The sequence below is a fragment of the Syzygium oleosum genome, unplaced genomic scaffold (assembly GCF_021117445.2).
Source record: "Syzygium oleosum isolate NSW1041296 unplaced genomic scaffold, Sole_v2.1 Sole_v2.02, whole genome shotgun sequence".
In the NCBI taxonomy this organism is placed as follows: domain Eukaryota; kingdom Viridiplantae; phylum Streptophyta; class Magnoliopsida; order Myrtales; family Myrtaceae; genus Syzygium; species Syzygium oleosum.
This window is the reverse complement of record NW_026607486.1, coordinates 16,210,141-16,235,909: the sequence shown is the minus strand read 5'-3', so window position 1 is coordinate 16,235,909 and position 25,769 is coordinate 16,210,141. Positions and strand designations below refer to the sequence as shown.

The window sequence follows — 25,769 nt, the reverse complement described above, 5'->3', positions numbered from 1 at the left end:
GAGGTCTTGAACATGAAATAGCCCGTGCGTGTGCGATTTCCTTGTACACGACATGGAGATTAGACAACCAAAGTTTCTCAGCATTTGATTAATCACTATTAGTCCAATGATTCTAATTATGGGATTTGATCCTAGCTGTTCTAAATTTGCGCAGTTAGAGAAATTAATCCCTCAATTCTATCCTGAATAATAATAATAAATAAATAAAAGCTATCCTTTTTCGAGGAAAAAAAAAAGTTATTCGAGTAAACTTATAAGGCAATTCCAATCAATAGATAAAATCCGAAACCAATGAAGAAATGACAAACTGGCGGACAGTAGTACAATAAACTTATAAGGTAATTCAAATAGGTGCAAAAATAGGAAAATGAAGTGTTGATCCGCTAAACCAACATGTTTAAAGGCCAAAATCAACCTCAAAAAGGTTTTGTATTAGATTGCGATATAGTATTCAAAATGAATTAAGCGGCTCAACTCATAAAAAAAAAATTGAGAAACGGGTATGACATGCGAGCACCACTGTTAATTTTTTTTTTTTTGGTCTATTCACTCTATACGAGTCTCTACATATCCTAATTTTCTGCTAAATATTCGGCATCGGCATCTCATATTGAGCTTAAGATGATTAGTACTCGATATACCTTTAAAAATAGAGAGACCCAATTAACAAACCCATCGGGTGATTAATGGTGAGCTTAGTGGGAGATTAATTGGCGAAAGTCCACGTGTTGACCATGTGATTTCCCCCCGGACTTGGGGCTGCCGATCTAGCAAATCATGCCCGTTTGCATGGATGCCACGTCATCGGGGAGAGCACGGACCATTTTCTAAGCCTTTGTTCGGCACATGAAGATCCCCCAAAAAAAATAAATATGTTAAATAATAAATAAAAAGGGAAAAGGGAAATTCACGCTTTGCAAATGTCTCAGCTGTCAACCCTCGTCATATCCCATTAAAAAATCCACTCCCTTTGGTTGGACTTCTCTTTCTTTATCGAATATCATTTATAATAATAATAATAATTATTAAAAATCGGATTCCTTTTCTTTATTCCTTCTCTTTCTCTCTTTATTACCCGAATGGCTAATCTGATGCAAGCCTGACGTCTTGAATGTGGAAACTCCCGTCCTCTGGCTCCAAGGAAAAAACAGAAGAAATAAAATGGAAAAGAAAATGACAAAACAAAATATCAATTCCATTTAAATTCCTCACCATCGCTTTTTCCAGGGTTCACGAGATGGGATGGACCGTGTTCCTTTCACCACTCCTCCTCTCTTTTATTCCTTGCTTGTAGGAACGCGGCACAGTAAATGATCATGTGAACCAAAAGTGATCACTCGCCAATTTCACCGGGGCACGAAGATTACTCGGATCTAGTTCGCCGGAAAATAACGTCCGGGTCGGGTCTCATTAACTAGTAAGGAGATGTTTTCACGCTTTTTTTTTTGGGGGCTGTGATGCATGATGCACCGTTTAGGCCAGTCTCAATAAAAACCCTATCTCCTAGGCAAAGAGGCTGTCATGGCATTGATAGAGAAAAGTCACCTTGGATTTGAGATGCCCCTAGCTCCTTTCTTCGGCCGACCCTTTCAATTTTCAAGGCTCTGTATCAAATCCATGGAGTTTCGCAAGTGGACACTGTTGACTCCAAGTCGCTCTTTTTCCTTAATCATCCCAGGCTCCCAGCTTCAATTTCCTGAAAAGAAAATAACAAAAAAAATTTTTTTTTGCCCTTTTTGTTTTGGGCCAAGGAGAAATCAGCCTCTCATTTTTCCTTTTTTTCCCCCCCTCTTGCCAAAAAACACGAATGGCCGTTTTTTCCTAATTTAATAAGTCTTTAAGTACAAAGCTAGAAGGGAGTAGTTGGGGGGGGGGGGGGGGGGGAGGAAGGTCACAATTTCCGAAGCAAGGCCCGACGAAGTTCCGTCGCCATTCCCCGTCGCAAATCCGAACCTCTTCTTCTTCTTCACTTAACTTCACAGCACGCTCCCACTCCCTCTTTAGCTTTTCCACTGTCCTTGTCTTCTCCGCCACTGTCGACGCTCTGTCTCTCGCTCTGCGACTTTCGTCATCTCCCGCTCGTTTCCACCGTCTTCGCGTTCATCTCCGCCGCACGACGAGAGGAACTGTGGGTGGCGGTGGAACTCCGCGGAAGCGGAGCAGCATGTTCTCCCTCTTCTTCTTCTTCTTCCTCCTCTCCCTCCCTCTCCTCCCTGCTGCTTCCCCTGCCCCTGCCGCTCCCGCTCCATATCCATACGGTAAGCCGCAAAGCTCGTGTCTTTCTCTCTGTCCCCGCCTCTAACTGGAATCAACTGACCGACCCATCTCCCGTTTCCTCAGGCAATGTGTCGTACCACATAGACTGCGGCGGCAACGCCGTCGCCGTCGACTCCTTCAACGCCACGTGGCTCCCCGACCGGTTCTTCACCGGCGGGGCCGCCGCCGTCGTCTCGGAGCCGCTCCACTTCCGTCAGCCCCAGGAGAAGACCCTCCGCTACTTCCCCCTCTCCTCCGGCAAGAAGAGCTGCTACATCGTCCCCGGCTTGCCCCCCGGCCGCTACTACCTCCGCACCTTCACCGTCTACGACAACTACGACGGCAAGTCCCGCCCCCCGAGCTTCGACGTCTCCGTGGAGGGCACCCTCGTCTTCAGCTGGCGCTCCCCCTGGGCCCCCGGCCTCGCCCGCGACGGCGCCTACTCCGATCTCTTCGCCTTCGTCGGCGACGGCGAGGCCGACGTCTGCTTCTACAGCATTGCCACCGATCCCCCGGTAGTGGGATCTCTCTCCCTCGTTCAAGTCGATCCCTTGTCTTACGATTCGGCATCCATAGGCAGTGATTTCATTCTGGTCAACTACGGAAGGCTGGACTGTGGTTCCGGTCCGTGGGGGCCGGGTTTCAGCGACGACGCCGACTACTTCGGCCGGTCTTGGCAGTCGGATTACAACTCCCGGACCGCCAACACCCGTAAAATCATCGATGCTATCGCGACCAAGATCAGCATCACGGGGACCAATCAGCAGCCTAATTATTTCCCCATGAAATTGTACCAGACTGCGGTGACAGCCGGTCAAATGGGGGCCCTGGAGTATGAATTGGAGGTGGACGCCAAGCTGGATTACTTGTTGTGGTTCCATTTCGCGGAGATCGATTGGGGAGTGAGTAAGGCAGGCCAGAGGGTGTTCGATGTCACGGTGAACGGGGCGAACGCGACGAGGATCGATATATATAAGGAGGTCGGACGGTTTGCGGCTTTCGATTGGCATCACACCGTAACGAATTTGAGCAGTACCGTTTTGAATGTGAAGCTGGTGCCTGTTGTTGGTGCCCCGTTGATTAGCGGAATTGAGAACTATGCGCTGGTCCCTACCGATCTTGCTACTGATCCTCAGCAAGGTACGTACTTGGGAGTAGAGTGATGATGATTTTGGCCGGTCTATTTGGTTTTGACCTTTCTGGTTAGGTAGGTTACATATTAGTCAAAAGAAGACTTTGACCAAATCATTCTTCTTCTTCTTCTTCTTCTTCTAATTTTGATCTTTTGAAGTGTAATTAAAGTAGAAAACTCGCTGGATACATTTGAAGTTGGAACTGGAATTGGGGCATTTGCAGGATCCTTAAACGGTTAAATCTTTAATACGTGGGCATTTTAATGGATCTTTATCTGGTGACCATTGGAAATGCATTTTTAATCCATTTTCTCTTCAGAGAATTCACTTCAACTACTCATGTCATTCAAGAATGCTTGATTGTATAGTTGAAAGGAAATATCAAAATACATGTCTTTTCCTCTTCAACGATCCATATTTGTGACAAAGTAATACTATTGTTCCTCCCCAAGTGTGAACAATGATACCAGAGATACCTTGCTTATGTATCAATAGGAAATACATTTAGAGTATGGTGTAAATGGCCAGCCTTTGACTTGAAATATTACTTGTCCATTTGAAGTTGAAGCGCATGATCTTTCAGATATTCTTTTTGCAGAAAGGTCTCTATTTGGCCTAATGGAATATTTGTAGTATTAATGCCTGTTTTGTCAATTTTCTCTTCTAATTTCATGATATTGGAAGATGGGAACTCTTAAATGGTTGTCCTGTGTATAGACACTCTGGGAGTGACTTTAATCTCTTGCAATCAGATGGAAATGATAACATTTGAGGAGAAATTATTGAAGAGACTTGTTTGTTCTTGTCAGTGATTGCTATGAGATCATTGAAGGAGTCGCTTCGTGTTCCTGATAGAATGGGTTGGAATGGTGATCCTTGTGCTCCTACAAATTGGGATGCTTGGGAGGGAGTGACATGCCATACCAACAATGACAAAACTGCCCTTGTAATATATCAGATGTAAGCAATCGTTTATCGTCTGCTTTACTTGAAACTTTTAGGAATTAAGACAATGGAGATAGCTGCAGGGGTATGCCTAGTTCCAGATTACACGTGTATAAAAGCAGAAATAATTGGCTTCGAGCAGTAGTTGTCGCTTCTTTTCCTGTTACATTGAGATAGTTTCCATCACACCATGTAGATCAGTATTTAGTTTACTCAAATATGGATCATCTTCCTTAAGAATAGGATGGAACTTAGAATTCTGGAACTAGGATATATTTGGTGGTCTGTATTGTACTCCAGAAAAAGCAGGTTTGGTAGATTAGGGATTAGGGCCATAACAGGGTAACCTTGGATCACGAGATCTCTATAGAAATAATTTTGTTGATAGCACATATGCAGAAGTATAGGTGTCTTTCTCTATATTCCTTTGGCAAGCATCTCAGTGCGTGCGTGCGTGTCTCTCTCTCTCAATGCAAATTAATTTTGGTTCTTCCCGTCGGGCTTTAACAATGTAAAGAATGCCTGCTCCTTTCAGAGATCTCGGAAGTCAAGGCTTGAAAGGCTTTATAAGTGATCAAGTTGGTCTGCTGTCAAACTTGGTTAGCCTGTAAGTATCAGCCATCAAATCTGTGCTTTCATGGTTCCACAATTACAACCGTTGCATTACGGCAGAGAATAATGCTTCAAACATGGTCCTTTCTTGTTATTCTGGTTTTTGATGCGTTTTACTAAGCCATTAGTTCTCTTCAGCTCATTTCCATACTCTTAACACTTTCAAGAAGAAGGGAATTGGTTGCTAATGCTACTAAATTAATATCTGGAAGAAATCTTCTGTTATTTAGACGTCATCTCCTTTCAACAAGACTTGATTGGCAAAATTCATTGCCCACCTACGGGATCCACTTTAAGTTATGTCAATCTACTTCCGATAGAGATGTCGGAGCATCGTGACGAAGAGAGATTAGAGATTCTTGTCTTTATCAGAACCTTTAATTTAACCATCTTTTTTATAAATAAGCAACAATAGTATTCCTGACCAATGCATGTCTCGCTCTCTCTTTTTCCCCTGACTAGTGATAATTCTCACATCGCTGGAAGTCTCAGGTTAAGAAGCTAGTACTGACAAGTGCATGAGGAATGCTTTTGGTTTGCAAACATGTAAGAATGTGCACCTACACATCGTTGTCAAAAGGCTAGAGTTCTTTCATTTTCCTTTTTTTTTCATGTTATGGCACAGCCACCAGCAAAGTCTCCCTGCTTTTGTTGTAATCTTGGGGTTCTCGTTCTCATAGTCTTACCAATATGAAGTGTCGTTCAGGGGCATTCTCTATGGAGAGAAGCAGAAAATGTTTTTCATTGTGTAACTACAGAATTAAAATGTTAAACTAAACCCAGACATCAACTTTTCATCTCTAAAATTAATTGGTCTACTGTTCCTTTCCTTTTCAGAGAAGGGGAACCACTGTGCTGGCATTCTCTAAAGGACATACTGATATTTTTTCTTACTGATTGCAGGAACTTAAGTTCCAATTCTTTAGGGGATAGTCTTCCATCTGGGCTCGGTCAAAAATCTCTTGTACGACTGTAAGTATTTGAAGCTTTGTCAGTTTACTATGCCAATATTTTAATCATAACTGCAAAAAAAAAAAATTTAAAAATCGTGAGTTTAGAATTGTTGCATCAAGAGAATTTATATCGTTGCTTTTATCTGTGCATCGTTTTTGCTAAAATTGCATGGTGCTCTTACTTGAGAAGAATCCTTTCACCTGGGACGCATTGTGGTAAGGGCCCTGCTGCAAAAATTACATGAGTGGTGAAGAGCTACACTTTGTAGATTCTATGTGAAAATTATTAATCAAGGGTCCCACTAAGAATTATGTGCTCTCATTGTCTCTACCATTTTCATCAGAGGAACAGCTAGTAAAAATCTGGGTGGAGGGGTTGACAACAGTAGATGTTATGAAGAAAAATATATCATCTTTAACATAAAGCACAAAAGTATGCTAGCGGTACTGATGCAAAGGAAGGGAGGCGCTAAAAGAGAAGAATGAGAGAATTGGGCTCCGTTTGTTTCGCAGAATATGAATGATTTGGAAAACATTTTCCTAAAAATAATCGCTTGAAATACTTAATTAATGGAAAATGTTTTTCATCATCGATAACAATTTATGCCTAAACATTTTCTCAGACAATAAAAATGTTTTTCGTTCATTCATTTTTGTAAGCAATACAAGTAGTCATTTCTTAAGAAAATGTTTTTCCATTTCATTCGTTTTTCGCGAAACAAACAGACCCGTAACATCATCTACTTGAGGATTTCTTATCTCTTGTAGAAGTTATGTAGATCATATATCAGTCAGCCATCTTGGTAGGATTGTCAGAATGGCAGGACATATAGATTTTCTGAGTAAGTGCTTAAATCTGACTCACTGGAGATAGAATCTATTCGACTCTCTTTAAGTTCTAATTACTTCAGAAATATGAGCGAGGTTTCAATATGTCACAATTATAGTTATTAGTAATCTTATGGGGTATGAAAGTCATCCTGCTGTTCATTTCATTGGAGAATTAGATTCCTTAAATGTGTTGGGTGTTTTCAATTCTATGTGTCTGCCAGATATGTCTGCTTACTTTTTGTCAATAGACGATAAAAAATTCAGGGTAGACCCCTTGTTCTTTGTTGCATATAGTGAGGATACTTAGGCTTGCACTCTGTAGTGTACTACTCTTACTAGACTTTTCATACTTGGTGATTGTATCTTCCCTGAAAATGCAGGTATAATGTTAGATTAGTTAATCTGAACTTATGAAAAAAAAATAACAACTGAAAACAGAAAAAGTCAGTCTAAACAGTAAGTTCAGAGGCAGTTATCTAAATAGTGTGTCTCCAATGGAATGTCACCTAATTTTAGACAAAAATTGACTTATTATTATGTAGAACTTCTCAAAACCCTGTCATCTTAAGGTTTGATTGAGTCAACCTTCTATTCAGGTGTTAAAACCGCTCAGAGTCCACTTGTGATTTTATTTTGAGTATGTCAACCATATCCTTTTTATCGTTCCCTTTTGGTGGGTTTGGGTATGCATAAGGCCCAAAGGTTAGCAATGCAATGGCTATATAATGTTTTGTGAGCCTGCATCTGTAGGATTGAGGTCACATTCCTCGCCATTTTTTTTTTTTGTTGTTTTCTTTTCGTTTTTAGTAATCCACGTGGACGTTTTTTCTTCCTTGATATCATTCCTTTGAATAAGTGTGCATGTATACTATGCATCATGAAAAGCAGCTTGCACTGCAAAGACTGTTCAGCAAACATACTAATCTTATGTTAATTGCATTTTGCAGGGACTTATCCAATAACCAGTTAGTGGGTTCCATTCCAGATAGTCTAGCAGCTTCAAATCTGCAGCTTGTGTAAGTGTTTTCCCTTTGTTTAGTCCTGGTAAAATTTAAGCATTGTTTTATTATTCATAATATAAAGGGTGGATGTAACTATGCTAATTAGCACATGAAAAATGATAGATGTTGCAATGTACCTAGCAAGTGTTTTCCCTTTGCTTTGTCCTGGTAAAAATTAAGCATTGTTTTTTTATTTGTAATACAAAGGGTTGATGAAACGGTGCTAATTAGCATATGAAAAATGATAGATGTTGCAATCTACTTAGTGGTACAGAATGAGTATTGTTCATGTAGGCCCAGAAGAGGTACTATGGATGCACTTCTCTTTGCTCCTTTTGCCTATCTGAAATGAGAAATGACTTTAGTCAATTGAATGTATTGTCTTCTTCTCCATATGGTGAAAAGGTGTGACTTAGTTGTTGAAGTTGAATAAGTAGGAGGATAGACTCAACAGCACAATAGAGGGTGTTTTTTGCATTCATGGACTTGGAAGTACCAATTTGGAGAAAAGCACCTAGCCTAAATTATCTTTGCAAGGACACTGACATTTTCTCATCTCTAGAGGAATATACACTTACATGAGGTTGATTAGTTTTCTCCAAAGTGCAGAATATAATGCCCTTAATTTTGTGCATCCTTACAGCTGCTTGACTATTGCTTGAAATTTGTAATGTTGTGAAGATGTTATGGAAGCAAGTGGACGATTTTAAGATTCTGCAACTGCCTCATCACAATTCTTTCTTCTCTTTTGATGTTCCAGATTATTAAATGGTAACCAATTGGAGGGAAGAGTGCCGGAAGAAGTCTACTCAATTGGTGTTCATGGTGGAGAAATAGAGTACGTTAACTTAAAATTTGTTTTTTGCACGCTATGTTCTTATTATCTCTTTCCACTAAGTCCTGTTAGGAAAATTTTGTGGTTTCCATAGCTCAACAAAACTTAATGCGCATTTTGAGATGTAACAAATAGATTGCTATACCTGAAGTTTCATAACAAATGTCTTGAGTCATAATTCATGTTCTGGGTCTGGAACAATGTATTATTTCCGTAGTTTTCTGAATTTTGAATCCTGTATGCCTTTTTCTTTTGGTTCTCTAATATTCTATCCTACTTTATATGTTGGATAGCTCTCTAACCTTATTCTCTGTTGTACAGCCTCTCTGGTAACAAAGGCTTGTGTGGTGTACCTTCTTTGCCTGCATGTCCTCTATTTTGGGAAAATGGCGGATTGTCCACTGGTGGTAAAATTGCCATAGCCATATCGTGTCTTGTTGTATTCTCTGTGCTGCTTTTGGTGGTATACATATGCTACATAAGAAGGGGGAGGCATGATTATGACTTTGCGCTACCTCATGAAATGATGTGTAAGTTGATGTTACTTCTGTTTTATCATCTTACATGTTTTTTCTCTTTTGCACACTATGTTCTGCATGTTCAGCCTATCCATTTTCTGAGGGGAGAAAGCTGTATCTGCTTGATATACCTAACCGTCTTATGAAACCAATTTATCCTCACGCTGTGCACATGGTGCATGATACTCCAAATACGCTGAGGGACATACGATGGCTGCAGCTTCTTGCATAGAATTTCTTATTATGGTTATACCATTATATGTATTTCTCTAAGGATGTTAAAACTTCTGTTTTTGAGAATCGCTATAAAGTGCGAAGCTTAATTCTTCAAGGCTCAAACTGAAATGTTCAGTCAATCCAAAGTAAAACTAGATGCGGATAGTTTTATGGTGTTTAGTGCATGATTTGATCCTCTGCTCTCAAGGAACTAGGCCTGCATATATTCAGACTTACTTCTTGCTATCGGAAAGCATTATGATACTACGGTAGTTTTGGCCAGGCAAATGCTAATTGCCTTTTTAAATCTAATAAAAAAAAGCTTCCATCATCATCTCCATTGACTACATATCAACATTAGTCGCCTTAGTTTCATGGATTAATCAATTAATTCAGTGTGATGATAAAGAGAAGATGAATGAGGTGTTGGCTGACTAGGATTTAAGAGCTAATGTCCTTCTCTAGTCGAAGCTGTAAAACTTTCATAGGCTAGGGCCACATACCTTAATCATGTCCCCGCTAATTGGTTGAGTATCGACTCGAAGAGTTAATTAAAGTGACAGCATGGTTGAACGTGCTCAAGTTAATCACTATGGTCATCTACCGACAATATGTCTGTGAACGGAATAGAGTTCCATCTCTGCCATCATTTACACGTATTAATTTTAGTTCTTTCCATTCTCTATTTACTCAAGAGAAATATCAGTGTTTTTCTCTTGGAAGAGCAAGGAAATTCACTGGTTAGTTGAATCTCAGTTACTGACAGAATTTTGTAGGCATAGGTCCAGACTCCAGTGATGATTAGATTATATCATATATGATCACTTATGATGTATCTCTTTCAATTCAGTTCGAGTTCTGCTCCTCAAAAGCATGGTTAACTTGGTCTTTGACATTGAGTCAGTCGCTTGGAATGGTCTCTTGCATTCTTTTGATGAGGTTTAGTTTGCATAATACACTTCACAATAGTGGCTCCGCATCTTACATCTCTTCACTAACTTTTTAGAGTGTGGGTAGGAAATCTTGTTTCTTCTCTCATCTCTTGCTTGTTAGACGGAGTTCTTACCTGTAATTGGAGATGAAGCAAGTTTAGCTAATTGCTTGTTTTTGTAAATTCATACATTAAGTCCTAAAAGCATGTAGATGTCTCCTTAGAAGTACAAAAGGCTTACTTTACGATATGCATGTTTTCTAATTCATGCCTGGTTGTTAAGGTGTCTTGCTTTATTGTGAATCTCGTATTTTTACCTCACATAATACAAGCTGTAGTAGATGTTCTTTTGTGAGATCGCCAGACCTTAGCACCGAGCCGCCACTCATTAAAAATCTGTACAGTTGTTGGTACTCTGTGTTTTGACAGTCATTTTACTGGTCACGGCTGCTCAATCAATAAGTTGATCAGTTTTTCTTATCTACACTGTATTGATAATTAGTTGATGTAGATGCTTCAACTTCTGCAAGTCTTCTATTAATGCATGTTTATTGTGATTCACCCTTCTACAGCGCTCTCTGCGAAGAGAAACCGGTATCAGAGACAAAAGTCGCTAATGGTCCTAGAGATGGAAAGCCAACACGCTAAAATACTGCCATCGAATTTTAGTCCCCATTGACGGCCTCCAGTAGTGAGAACATCAATTTTGACAGTATTTTACCACAAAGGAGCATAAATGGACCTTGTCTGGTTATGAAAATTGATCAGAAGAGATGCAAGTGGCAGCAGCGCCTATAGCAAGGTTGACTTGTTGGCCTGAGTTTGGCTTCTTCCGGACAATTTGCCTCTTCAATGGGGACACAAGAAGTTTCATAATCTGTACAATGCATTGTATCATTGATGGAATATAGCTACATTGTATCATACCACGATTCTGACTTTAGATGAATACGCGCTGTGAATTGACAGTTCAAGTAATGTAAATGGCTTCACATATTCGTGTAAAGTGTCAAGTGGTCCTGTTACATCATATTATTACTTAGTCCATGATTAGCTTCTAGCTGTTTTTGCCCTCTATGCGATGGGCTCTTTGACTGGCTAACGTGGGCTGGTCCATCTTTGGTGTACTCGTGACAATTTTGTTCTGTTTTTTCCTGTACTGTAGGTTCATCCTCTTGTCCTTTGTGAATCAGAGAATCCTCTACTGTTGGAGTTTCTGCCTGAGCAAATTGTCACTCATTATGGTGGTTCTTATGGAATTATGTCTTTGTCCACAAGACTACAAGAGTATTGTGTAGTTCACCGCGTTGTCTATCTTCTGACTGGCAAAACATGGTGTTGTGTTCGCTGAACGAAGTACTGCATGTTAGTATGGTTTACTGCCCCAGATCGCTGCACATTGAAATCTTGTGTGGGTTCAAACCTAATTTCTTACAAGATTTTGAAGGTTCGGTTCTCTCCAACCACATTCAAACAAAAAATCTGCAACAACCAATTAGTCATTGTTGCTCTTTGGTAATTGATTTATAACATAATATGATTTCAGAATTGGAAGAAACTATCTCATGCATTGACAATAATGCGTCTTCACTTGTTTTCTTCAGAGAAAGACTACTAATTTCCTGGGGGCAAACGAATATCCACGTTCCGGATTTAGGCCTTGCTATTATCGGAGCACATAATGTAGTTAAGAACCACTTCATCCCCAGATGGCTCTGATCTTCATTTGCTTGACTTTGAAGTTTAAACATATGCCAAACTCAAACCTAATTAATTCCACCTCCCACCGCCCACCAGAGTGAAATTAAATATAGTCGTCGCCGGAGACTTTTGACAAACTTTGCAAGGTCAAACGCTTGCAGGGAAGATCAGGTGGCTCATTTGTCACAGCCTGGATTCTTGTCTGGCTACGTTAGACTATTACTCGCCTAAACTAAAAGAAAAGCTAGTACACCTTCAAATGCTGTTGCGGAGGCTAAGCATGTAACATACGACTGAAGGAATCTGTCCGATCATTTCGCGTAGATCCTGCCATAATCTTCAAAATGCTTTTCCTGGGGTTCAAATTCCAGCTGGGGGTTATCGAACCAAGAAACGTGGACATATTTTATTCGTGCCAGGACCCACTTCCAGAGCAACTTGTCCCCTTCAATCGTGGTCGTCGATTCTTGACTCGTTCTTCTCTATTTATTAAAAAAAAAAAAAAAGAGGATGACATCTCCTGCCAAGTCTTCCTGTTATGCTGATATTATTTTTTGGTTTCAGGAAAATGGGGACATGTTCAACAAAGTGCCCAGCTAAAACGTCAAGTCTCTTGTCCTATTGATTCATGTTTTTTGTTCCATATATGTCAACTTGCTCAGGGAGAGAGAGGGAGAGAGAGACAGTGACGCCGATGTATAGCGTTCGAAGCTTTTAAAGAAGACGATCAGAGAGGTCAGTTCAAGATAAATGCTATCTAGACGCACAAATCAGAGTTTGGTTTGAACCCTTTCGGATAACCATTTAAGCCGGATTTATTATTTTCTAATGCAAGTGTACGAACCATTAACTTTTTACTCATGTGGGAACGGAATAATCAATGTTTTTACACGCAAGTTATGACACAGCTCAATGACTTCAAGAGGCAAAGCTGCAATAAAGTAATCGAGCCCTAACTGTACTGCAAGGCCCCTCCAGTTTAAGTGGGGATCTTGAATATACCCCTTTTGACCGAAGCCTGATTTTCGTGGATCACTAATGACGCATTACTATAATAATCACTCTCGGTTGTCGCACGATAAAACAATAGGAAGCATGCACGGAAACGCGTATATCTTGGAGTCTAATGATTTAAAAGAGCTGTAACGTTTGAAAACCAAGTGCAGCCACGTGGTTCCTGAGGATACCACCAAAGTTTAACCTGAGAAACTAATACTCTCCATTAGAATAATCAGCTTCTCGATAGTGTCAAGATGTGTATATGTGCAGCTGCTTCTGTTTCCATCTGCTAGTCAATTATTCTCTGAGAAGGGCAAACTTAGGGGTTGATTTCTTGATCATTAAAAATGCAAGTGTACACGGCTGATCCGGCAGGCGTATATGTGCGTATCCCGTGGGCCATTAGGTTACGTTATAATGATTATCATATTTCTATTCCTTGTGAAGAAAGAAAGGCCATGCCTGTCTAGTCACAAATAGCGTAAACCTAAACCAGCAACTAACATCTTTTGCACTATATTCCCTCGAATTCTAAAATACAGTTTGGTGAGAGTTTTTTCTTTGTTCTCTATAGTGAACCCTTTGTTTTGAGCTGACCATAACAAGAAAAAACCAATCCGTCTTCTCCAACCATCAATTCATTTGCCAAACCCTAATATCCTAAACCCTAAAAGTAATGTTTAGCTAGGTCTTGTGAATAAATATGGCCAAGATACGGGAAAGGTCAACTTCAGATAATGGTACACTTCAAATTGCAATCTTCCTATATCTTCAAGATTTAAAGGCATGGGACTATTAAGAGAACATGTTCTCATGGTAGGGCTAAATCTTGTACCGTGACTCCCCACCTTAGTTGTTACATATGCGTGGCTGTTTATGATTGCTCTGCTAAATAACCATCATGCATGAAACGTGTCAACTTAGGATGCGTTTATTTCAACGAAAGTGTTTTTTGGAAATCCATTTTCCGGACTTTCACCTATTTGATTCGCCGAAAATAATTAGTCAACAAAAAATACTTTCCGGTCAAGAAAAACATTCATGCATAAAATTAGGAAAGTGAATTCTCTAAGTTAAAAAGGTGAAAACACTTTTCAAAATTGCTTCCCTTTACCTTTTTAATATTTTATTCTTTTCTTTCTTTTTTTCTTTTTCTTTTTTATTTTTAAAAATTTAAAAATTTAAAAATTCGAAATTTTTTTTTTACTGAGATAAAATCATGGGATTGAAACCATTTTTCAAATGAGATCCAAAAACCAGAAAATGTTTTCGATCGCATATCACAAAATAAAGGAAAACTAACTATTTTCCTGAAAAATGATTTTCCGAAAAACATTTTTAAAAAATATTACATTTTCCATAAAACAAATGCACCCTTAACTTCTGTTTGGAAATATTGTAATCTCACCGTCATAGATCACAGGTAAAGAAAAGGACGAGAATACAAACATTTGATGGGATAAATGCTATTGTACGTACCTAAACATCAGATCGTTGACTAAATATGTATGTTTCTCTCATATTGATAACAGTTGAGTATATCATATCTGCAACCACCGGGCCAGAAAATGTCTGCACCACCGGCCCCGGGCAACCACCACCGCCACCACCAATCGGCCATCCCATTTTTTTTTTCCAAGAAAACTAAGATCTGGCATCTAAATCATTCTTGTTTGGTAAAAAAAAAAAGACATCTAAATCATTGTTTAAGAATATCAAGGCGCGCACAGCTCTTCCTCACACTTTAGTGTGACTTTCTCCCATCAATACTGCCAAAGAACCAAAGCCCTCTGGTCATATCATGATGTTGTTCATCGTACAAAGGACCTCACATTTCAAACTTCCAGCGTGTCCAGAGAAAAAAAGAAACGCGTAATGTGGAGTCCAATCCACGGTTTGTTTAATTCATATGATGTACCAAGAAACAGAGGGATCAATTAAAAAAGAGTAATTTGCATCTATATTATATATGTGTGAGGGGGACAATTCAGAATCAAATGGGCATTTTGTTGACTTGATTGACCTCGATAGTTGCATAAAGTCTCCTCCTCCCATTGCTATCGCCCACTTGGTCCCTATTGTTAAAGAATTCCACGTAAGGAAAGGACAGATGGGCATGTGTTATGTGACCAAGCACTTGTTATTTCAATTTGGTAGAAATATTTAAAATAAATCCATAAGTTTGGCAGGTAGCATCTGATGTGAACAGAAGGTGATGACGATTGACCAGGAAAGATGGGAATCGAGGCTTATCTGCTACACGAAAATAAATCCGAAGAAAAATCAATTTCTCAGCCTAATTTCTCTGTCTCTCTGTCTGTCTCTCTCTATCAAGTGGCCTCATTATTTGACTTTGTAATGTGGCGTTTTATGGGAGCCAATGTCGGCAACATATTCCCCAAGTACAAGATATTAGGGTTTGTCGTTTTAAATTCCCAAGTTGGGTATTAGCTCATTAAAGTAGTACGTTCAGTCGCACCACGTGGTTTTATTATTTTAACCGCATTAGGGTTGCGAATATCTCTCGATGTCTTTTCAAGTTTCACGGAAAGATCTTTTCATGTGGGTCGGGCCTCATTAGTTGTTTCCAATACTAATAGTCCAGTGGCACACATTTAATTATTGGAGAGGCTAATATAACGGGGATTTCGTGCCGACCGCACAGTTTTCCTGCGTGCTGTTTTACTGTTCAACTAGCCCAAGTGGCCGATGCTCTCGATTACTCAAACTCAATTCAGGCGACGCGATTATGACCCGGGGGGGCCTTATTGACCGAAGTAATATGAAGTTTCGATTCATGTGATATTTCCTCTTTCTGATAAATTCTCATGAATGGGAACTTTATTCAGAAGGATTGACTTTTTAATTCCCGTGCTATTCTCACTTCTATACACATTCGGTGCTACGACGGATGGTCCGTATATCGTAAGTGCGGGTTTTATATATATAATACACACAGACATCATGATTTATAAGGTCTTAATTATTTCTGCTGGCCGACGAGTTAACAGGAGGAGCAAACTTAACCAAGCGGATTCGACGGTGATCGACGACAACGTCCGTTGCACGAAAACCAGCGACCGGGTCAAAGTAAACTCGACCCGCGGGATGGGCTTCGATGTGTGGGGCCCGCACCCCTGATCAAAATGGAGTGAAGTGGCAGTTTGCAATGCTGACGTGGACGGCGTAGGAAAAAGGAGGAATTTTAGAATTTTTCTTTTTTCGGGGGAAAAACAAAGGAGGGGAGAGAGAGAGAGAGAGAGAGAAAATAATTGCACCTTATCTCTTCAGTGAAGGACACGCTCTCTCGGCCAATGGGATGAGCTTATGTGGGATACAGGGAGGCTATACAGTGGGGTTCCATTTATGACGTCATCTCCTATCAATTTCTCACTTGCTTTTGGAGTCAACAAAAGCGACTTCGATTAAAATTCGACTCCAGATATTTAATTACTTTAATTGAGATTCTGCGATTTGATCCGATTCGGTAATAAGATATGGATGATCTAGGTAAAAATTCAGTTTCATCGGCGAGCATCTTAACATGCTTCTTAGTCCATCCTTCGCGCGAAAAGATGTTCCTTCTAGGGCCGTGTGATTCCCGCCCGTGAAAATTGCGCGTCCGATTATTTATTCGGAAAATTCACGAATGCTATTGAAAACGTTGAGCAAGTGTTTTCGATATCCTAAGCAACATCATAACAATTTCCACCACCCCAGGGATCTAATTAAGGTCATTAGCCGTCATCGAACTCGGCCTGGCACAGTCCCGCGAGGAGAGGGCAGATGAGATGGGTGGAGAGAACAGGGAGAGACACGGGTCGACCAGAGTTCAAAGTCGTGTCCAGTGGTATTAACCAATAGGATGGGATCGCGGTTTCGAACTTTATATTATGGAGTGAAACTAAGTTAATTAAGAGCTTCTCCAACATTACCCTTTTGAATATCACAAGAACGACAGCAGCAAGCAGAACCCTAGAAGAATATTCTCGTGGAAATTGCCCGCAAAATGTCGACTCCTCTTTCCTTTTTTCCCCCACTTTCTTTATCGTGGGATGTCAACTGATGGACGAATCAACGATTTCAACTCCGTCGGTGGGCCGATGCCGATTGGAAAAACACTCGCGTTCCGACGACAAGTCCTTTGGGATCGATTGATTTTGACTCGTCTAGTGTTGAACGATGTGATTAGAGAGTCCCAGTACAAATGTGCTGGACGAGCTCCATGAAGTCATCCTCCTCGCAACAAAACCTTGGATTGGATCCCGAGTTCTGGAGGTCAAATTTTTACACACGAAATATTTTAATGTCCTAACTTAAAAGTCAACCGAGGGCGCGGTCGGGAAATTCATCATAAGTGGTCAACTCAAGGAGCTATTCAAGCCGAGCACGAGGCATTTGACTTTTTCTTTTGACGATCGAAATTCAAGATCTCACAACAACAACAAAAAAAAAAAACGGTATGCATTATAGCACATACGAAGTGTAGTATTGCCCCCTAAATCTAAGATCTATGTTAAGTATAACGGCTTGAATGATTAATCTATTAGCTATAAGCGAGATGAGATATGTATAATATAATTGGAGGTTTGGCGTTCAAACCCTAATCCCACCTCCCCGAGTCAAAGATGGAACTAATGAATGAAACTACCGTTGCTTGAAATAAGGAAGCAAATTAAGCGCAGCTAATCTATTACTAATCACTTATTAAGTCCTTGGTGGTGAGGCGACCACGTAGTTTGACCCGAAAGTCCGGGTCTTCCGTCCACGTCGGCACAAGAGAGATCGCGCAGCAGTCAATCAGTCGGTTCCACGTGTATCGATTTCCGAACTAGTTTTCCTCCTTTTTTTTTCTCTTTTTTTCCAATTTCGTAATTATTCTCTTAATTTATTTTGAATAATTGTATGTTGGTGCGTGGTTTTTATAGCGTATGCAAGTGGCGTGGTTTTTGCGTGTGAACAGATTTGATGCGTGTGGTTGACGGCTTGACCCAAAAGGTAAATACTGCATTTCTCTCCTTTCGTTTTTTCCCGAAGAAAAAGTCAATTTTCCGAGAAGCCGTAAATTAAACAGGAAAAAAAAAGAACCACAAGTTTTAGTAGGGCCTATCGTGATGTGGACAGCACTAGAATATAATTTTTTAGGCCATGACTCTCTCTCTCTCTCTTTTTTTTCGGCAAATTTCTTGTGTAAATTCGTATTGGTCGTGAATACCCTTCGCTCGATTGACATTTCTGAGGACGATAATTTGAGAAAATGATATTCTCGAGGATCGGTCCTCAAAACCAACGCACCTTAGATCCACTAATGATTTCCTTACCATGCAGTAAAATTGAAAGGTTGTGTATCTCCTCTTTTATTTTTTCATTGGAGGGAACTTTTCGACTTTTCAACCGAGCATCTGATTGTTGGGTTGCAAATATGGTTGCTACCCAATTTCTTGGAGAGAAGACTATGGTTGTTTTGTCAGCGGCGGCGGCGGCATTGGAGTGAAAGAAGGAGAAGCTTGTGGTTGTTTCGCTAGTAGCGTGGGAGGTGAACGGTAGGGCCGAGGGACTAAGTAGAAATTTGAGCTATCGGAGGGAGGGATAGAAAGTCCCGGGTCTTTCATATTTTCGATCCTCGCTCTCTTTTTTTTTCGTTTATTTGACTCGGCATTTTTGCCGCCTCGTATGGCAAAGTCAACATTCGCATTAAATTTTTCGACCCAAAAAAAAAAAAAAACATTCGCATTGAATTTCGTCGCCCAAGTCAGCAGCCCCGCCGCCGACGTCGCCATTTCCCGCACGCCTTGGCCGGAGAATATCAACTTTTCCTGAATTTAAAGCCGGAGAATACTAGCTAGGGTACCACGGTTGTAATGAGTAAAAGTATGGGGACCAAAATTGAATTTTGGTAATAGTACAAGGACCATTTTTTTCCTAATTTCCTCCTCTCTCTGTTTCTTTTTTTTGGGTGGTGGCGGCTTGATCAGTTTATTTATTATGGAGCACGTATGCGTTGATGACGAGGACTACTTAAAAATATCAATAGTTGTTGAGCTCGGTGTCGTCATCGATCATCAACCGCAAAATGCTCAATGTTGATCATTCCCTCATCTTTCCTACCCATAAAAAAAAGCAATCTCAAAGGGTTCGTAGTTAGATACGGTAAATTCGACAAATTCGAGCTCGTGGGTAACCTAACGTCACGAAATTTCACACGGCACCCGGTCGACGTAACGCCTTTCAAGCGCGCGCGCTGCAGCTCCGACAATCCCGTAAGTCCTCAATCGAGCTCGCAATCTTACGAGAAAAGGGTCGCGCCGTCCCCCCCACAAAGCAATTCCATTCCACTGGCCACATTAGTTAAATCGCAGGAATCATCTCGCCCTAAAGATTCGATTTTCGGATAGGCACATCTCGCTGGAGCGAAAGAGTGCTGTGTCGACGGCAGTTGGGAGCACACGCGGGAGATATCCGTCGGTGGACATCGAGGTGGCGGATCCATCACGAGTCAATATCTCATGTCACTTCCGACCATAGATTGAGCTCCTCATGCGTCGCACGATTTCATTTGTATATGCCCGAATCACATAATAAATTCACATGTTTTATAATCATACGGCAGCACCGGAAAACGATACGCACGAACATCGCTGTCCCCGAAGCTCGTGTCCGATTCTCCCCCTCCGCCATTGGCCAGCAGATATCTGTTGCCATTTTGTATCGTTTCAGGAAAAACACTTTCCTAATGAATATTTGAAAATGACTATTGGGTGGGTATTCACAAGCCAAAGTTCTCCTGGCTTAGGGTCTTTTACGTGACGCGCGCGCAAATCTGGAGACACGCATTGCCCGCGTCGCGTGGTGCGTTTTATTATCCAATTCGGAAAAGCGAAAAGGAAGCGCATGAATGGGATGCAAAGAGAAAAAAAATTAACTATTCTTTCGCACACGACAGATCCGGAAGATAAGGATGCATGAGTTAAGCACGGCGATTGCCAACTCAGGAGATAAGCCCCACGACATAGGGCGGACCAATGGCCGAGGTTAGGGGTTTCGAAAAGGCCATCATTACGGAACTTTGTGGGGGCGAAGAGATGATCGAAGATTGGGGAGCTAAAGTGCACCAAACAGTGCTCAAAGCTTTATCTGAATCACTTAAAAAAAAGAAGAAGGGAGCTTTATCTTAGATTAAAAGGAGCAGCCTCGCCTTTAATGGTAACGTGGTAGTTGGTTACCACGCAAATTGATCCTATTCCTTTTTTTGTTCAATGAAATCGAGGCGAGGATGAGAGATTATGCTTTGAGATATGCTTACTGCTCGGTAGATATTGTTTTTATGGGAACTGTTGACGTCACCAAGATAAGCTATTTTAATTTCTGCACAGTGTGTGGCGCCGAGAATAATAAAGGAGTGTGATGAGGAAGAGGTTGTTGACAAGTGAGACAACCCGTTGCCATATTATTTGTGTATCTTGTGGCAAAGATTGTACCATCACCCATTGCACCATGACGTCAAAAGGAAGGTGTGCCTATTTCTTATATAGTTAGATGACTTGGCTGATGATTCTAAATCCACAAAGTAGGTCGGGTGAGATTCACTCTCCATTGCTCTAAGTAGTAATGGAGAAATTATTATGTCGGTGTACAGTGCATGTACCGAACTAGTTCTGGATTATTGAATATGATGGGTCGCACCGGGATAGGACGGTCCGAATTCGTTTCAGTAGATGTGCCGGGTTCACCGAATAATTTATCGATAATGCGTGTCAAACGATATTCCAGGGTTTTACACGCACATTTCAAGTAGCTCGAGCATTTATTAGGAGAAAAAAATAGCAGATTGGGTATAAACTGTTCGTACTTATATCTTATATTGTCAAAATATGTTCGCTCAAATGAATAAATGCAGTATAAGATTTCCTATGACCTTACGTGTACTCGGAAATGAGAAAAAAACGCGGCATCAAAAGTTAGAATGTGCCCAAAAAAAAATTAAAAATTAAAGATGACTTTGGATTCGATCTCTCTCTCTCTCCCTATCTCCTTAATTTGGCTAACACATACCGTTCAGCCATCTGCATACCGCTAAACGAAATGGATAAAATCCAGAATAAATAAATAAAAAATCACTGCGGAACATGCTAATAACATCAGGCTATTTCGAATACCCACTCGCAATCCGATCCGATCCGATCCGATCGCTCTTCGGCACGACCCTCTCGTCAACCGCTCCCGCCACCTCCATCGTAATCAATACCTAACAGCTCACGTCTGAATCCGGGGGGGGGGGGGGCAACGACCGGTTCCACGGACTGGCGAGGCGGCCCCCTCATCCGAACACAGAGATGCTAATCGGAATCCGCCGAAAGCCCCCCTCCAAAAACAGGGGGGGGGGGGGGGGGGACACGTTTAAAGAATGGGAGATCTGGTGATAACAATAGTAACAACAACAATAGCTCAAAAAAAAACCAAATCGTACCGGTTCGCGATGGGCGGGCGGGCGGGCGGGAGCCGCCACCATCCGCGACCCCACTTATGGTAGAGACGGGGGGGGGGTGGGGAAAGGCGGAGAGATAATTCGGAGAAATCATTGAAATTGGGAAGGGGAATTAATTGGCCCTGCCCCTTTTTCCCGTATCCACGCGACACCACCAACCAACCCCCGCACGTCCACTGTTTCCCCAGGAACCAAACGAGATAGATGCAAGAGATAAGGAAAACAGAAACAAAAAACATGTAATAATGTCCCTTCAGCCACCACCCAAAAAAAAAAAAAAAAACAACAACAACAACAACAAAAAGACGTGATAATGTCCAAAGCTGTAATTTCGATGTTGTTATTCCCGCCTGTTTTTCGTGGGGGGGGGGGGGGGTTGGTGGTGGTGGTGGATGATTTGGTGGGTGCGGGGAGAAATTAAAAATATGAACTGGATAAAACAAAGACGCGTGAAGAATCTCTAAAGCAGCGGGACCCGCCGTGAGGAGCAGCAGATATATCAATCGCATCGCCGGGACGAAGGGGCCGGGGGGAAGGGGGAGGGGGCCTAGAATAGTAATTTGGCTCGACCCCCCACCGTTTCGGGCGCTTGGTTTCCATCAACTTGCGCTTGAGGTGCGGGCCCCGCCCCTCCCGCCTCTTCTAGAGAACACCACCCCCCCCCCCCCACCGGGGATGGTCGGGAATTCCGCAACTCCCCCCGTGCTCTTCCGATACCTGAGACGGCTAAATATCTGACACACACTGATATAAGTTCGAAATTTTTTTTTTTGGAAATTTATATCATGATGAATAAATTTAGAGTTTCTAGTGATGCGATCTAGTGATACAAAAAACAAATTTTGGAATATTTATGTGATAATAAATATAATTTGAAATTTTTTGTGATATTAATCTTTATTCAAATAAATAACAAAACTAATTTTATTTCCCCTATGCGATGAGAAGAGAGGAGAACAATTCTATGTAGTTGCAATCCCTAGGGGTAAGAGACTCTTCAGGGTATGCCGAGGTTTTTACCTAGAATCTGAAACCTTTCATATCGGAACCAATATCCCGATTTTTGGAACTTGAAATCTATCATGTCGGAACCGATTTTTCCGATTTTTTGAATCTGAAACCTACCATGCATATCTTAGAACCCTAAACCTACCCTATCAATCGGTTCTAGGTTCGGTTCTAAAACGGTCTACCAGGGAACCGGCCAATTTCTACTTCTTCTTCTTGCTTTCTTGTTTCATTTTTAATTAAGCAAAACGTAAGTAAAAGCAACAACAAAAATCCCCGTTTATCAATAGCAAACAATCCATAAAAGATAACACGTGTCAAACAAAAAGAAACAATACAAAATTCAAAACACTTAACCACGGTTCATCGGTTCTCTGTCCAGTTCTTCTATTTTCGATTCCCGATTCATTTCTTACCCGGGGAACCGTAAACCAAACAATTCCTATGGTCGTCATCATAATACCGGTAACTACGGAAACTTGTAACCAAACCAGTTCCTATGGTCGGTTCGATTTAGTTCCCAGAACCCATACTCACCCCTAGTATTCTCTGATGATCCGTGAGAATATTTTAACTAGGGGTCAGTCGGCTATGTTGTTTCGGGACACCGTGGTAGAGTGATAACCTGTCCCGATTGCATTTGGTTCGTGGATCTATCGATGACGAGCACGCGCTGTCCACGCATTTTCAGAGCGAGCGTATCTCGCGGGCAGTGGAAAGTAATACTTGAACATGGAATTGAGTGAAAAGGAGGCGCCGATGTTTAAGCATGTGATGGTTTGGATCGATAACATGCGTTCCCCTCCGTGAATTGTCCCTAAGTTGTCCCTAAATGGCAAAGACTGGAACAAAGTTTTGTCCCCGTGATCAATTGCAGCAAGTATTAACAGGGATCGAGCTCAAGGGTTTTGTTAGACCATCATATCGATCGCCACTTCATTTATAACCATACGGATCCGGGGCGCGATCCGACCGGAACGAGGGTCGAACGAATCAAGGAGAGTTCGCAATTCCCCCCCCCCCCCTTTTTTTGGGGCAACATTTCGGCATACGAATTGTCTATCGAGTTTTCCGCACTTAAAACAAGAATTCCGATCGGAACGCGGGGCTCAGTTCCGGAGGGCGGGTCTTTTCCGTGGTCACTTCGAACACGACCGACGAACTTCCGCCTTCTCTAATGGGCTCGGCAGCTCAACCTCGTCATTTTCCTACCGTCTTCCGAATCTTACTTTCCGTTTTCGCTTTGTCGGGACGAATCACACCCGTAGACAAATTCACAAGTAGGAACAATTATTGCGCCTCCCCTTCCCCCCCGCGTCGATCGGGGAGGAGGCTACATCCGGGGACGTACCGAGGGTTCGTGCACGAACGATGATCATTTTTGGTGACAAAACAAAACAACGAGAGAGACAGAGAGCAGATAATGTTGGAGCAGGTGGGTAATGGGGGAGGGAGAGAGAGAGAGAGAGAGAGATGCTGATGATAATGACGACGATGATGATGTTGAGTGTTGGGAGCAAAGAGACGGGATGGGGGGAATACTGAGGTTCGAACCTAGCCGATAAAGACAAAATTGGTAGGGGGGGGAGTTTGAGAGGACGAATCGAACCGTGCCAGGTCAGGGTCAGATTTATGGGAGGGGGGTTTCCTTCCTTCCTTCCTTCCTTCCTTCCATGTTGTGGGCTGATGATTCCTCCCCCCTCCCTCATCCATCTGTCCTTCGAGTTTATCCATCTGGGCGAGGGACCCGCGCGACCCATCCTAGTGGATAATCTTTGCGAAGCTATAGCTAGAGAGAGAGAGAGAGAGAGAGAGAATACCGCTTTGAAAGAGGGAATACCACCCTCGGTTTGTTGCGATTGGGTGGGCGATGGCATATGGGAAGGGGGAGCGACGGCGAGTGATGGAGCCACGGATCTTGGACGAGCGAGAGGAGTTCATAAGCCCTTTCCTTTTTGTTTGGTTTCGGCCTTCTGGTGGCAGCGGATGGCGGAGAATATTATTAGACTATGCGATTGGATGGCATGCGGTAAAAAGGTCGGGAGAGAGAGGCCATGCTGGAGAGCAGCAAAGAGCTTTAACGAGCTGCTCAAGGGGGGATGCACTTTGCCAAATGCACGGTCAAGAAGTCATGTGAACCCCCCGTCCCGTCCCAATCAACTTGCTCGCTCGGGGACCCCACCCTCCCCCACTCCTCCTCATGCTTCCGCCTCCCCGCCCTTAATTATCGAAATGCCATTTTCCTTTCGAAAAACAAAATGCACGTCCTCACGCGCATTCGGAATGCTCGAAACCGACCGGAAATGTATAAACCTCGCCCCCACCCCCCTAATCCCTTTGAAATGATACCGCGTCGAGCCCGATGAAAAATGGCGACCGGGGTTTTCCTGATCGTGGGGTCACGGTTTAGAGGCGTGTGAACGGGGTTTGGGGAAGTAGAGTGTGTGCAAGCGATCGTCGGATCAGAACGCGCCCGATGTCCCACGTGCTCTGAAATATGGGGAAGTGAATGCGCAATAGAACTACCGAGAGAGGATATAAAGGGAAACTGCATTTATGATTCGAGCTCTCCACTTACGCCATAGGCATCAAGAAAACTTCTCAATTGGGTTGCCAGGAATTTTATGGAGAGATCTGCCGAAATATCTAAAAACTTAAGTTCACAATTGGCGGTCGAGTATACCACAAGCTACCTACTTAAGGTGGGCTTCTTCGCCCTGAATGAAATAAGCGAAAGAGTGTGGTATTATGAATAACTCGATGTGCATCAGGACCAAATGCTAGTTATCTTTATTTTAGCCATAGTGGACAGAGTGATTTGAAAAGTGCCAGACACATGTTGTGCGAAAAAAAAACATAGATAGATGGATGCTAGTTAGGTACATCAAATTGGTTCATAATGTGGTTTGTTCTAGATAACAAGATGGACTTCGAATAACGATTTGAATAATCGAGATGTATTCAACATTCAGAATTAGTGCTTAAACAGCATGCTAATTGTTTATATCAATCTTACTGTAGCTCAAGATCATTGGAAGATGAAATTCTGCGAGTCTACACTCTCTGTCTCTCTCTCTCTCACTAGCCCCATGAATCTTCCTGGTACCTGCCTTACACATACCCTTCCCCCATGGAGTTGACCCACACACAACTACATCCCCATATCTCCCATTTATATCACACACACACGCGCGCGCGCGCAAAAATAAAACAAAAAATACTAATTTAACTAACTTTATTTCCTTCAAACACGAACACATGAAACTTAAAAATGTCGCCTCTTCCCCAGCCCCCGTCTCTCTATATATATACTCCCCACATTCCTAGCTTTCCACCAAGCCAAAG

General features: G+C 41.9%; 1 protein-coding gene across 1 annotated transcript; it reads left to right on the top strand.

Moving 5' to 3' along the window:
- Window positions 1-1,891: 1,891 nt before the first annotated feature.
- LOC115665476 (receptor-like protein 4) lies at window positions 1,892-11,452 on the top strand. Its single transcript, XM_030587382.2, has 9 exons — window positions 1,892-2,258; window positions 2,341-3,396; window positions 4,199-4,349; window positions 4,870-4,941; window positions 5,850-5,918; window positions 7,678-7,746; window positions 8,492-8,569; window positions 8,888-9,096; window positions 10,804-11,452. The coding sequence occupies exons 1-9, from the start codon at window positions 2,165-2,167 to the stop codon at window positions 10,908-10,910; spliced, it is 1,905 nt and encodes a 634-aa protein (XP_030443242.2). The 5' UTR covers window positions 1,892-2,164; the 3' UTR covers window positions 10,911-11,452.
- Window positions 11,453-25,769: the final 14,317 nt, after the last annotated feature.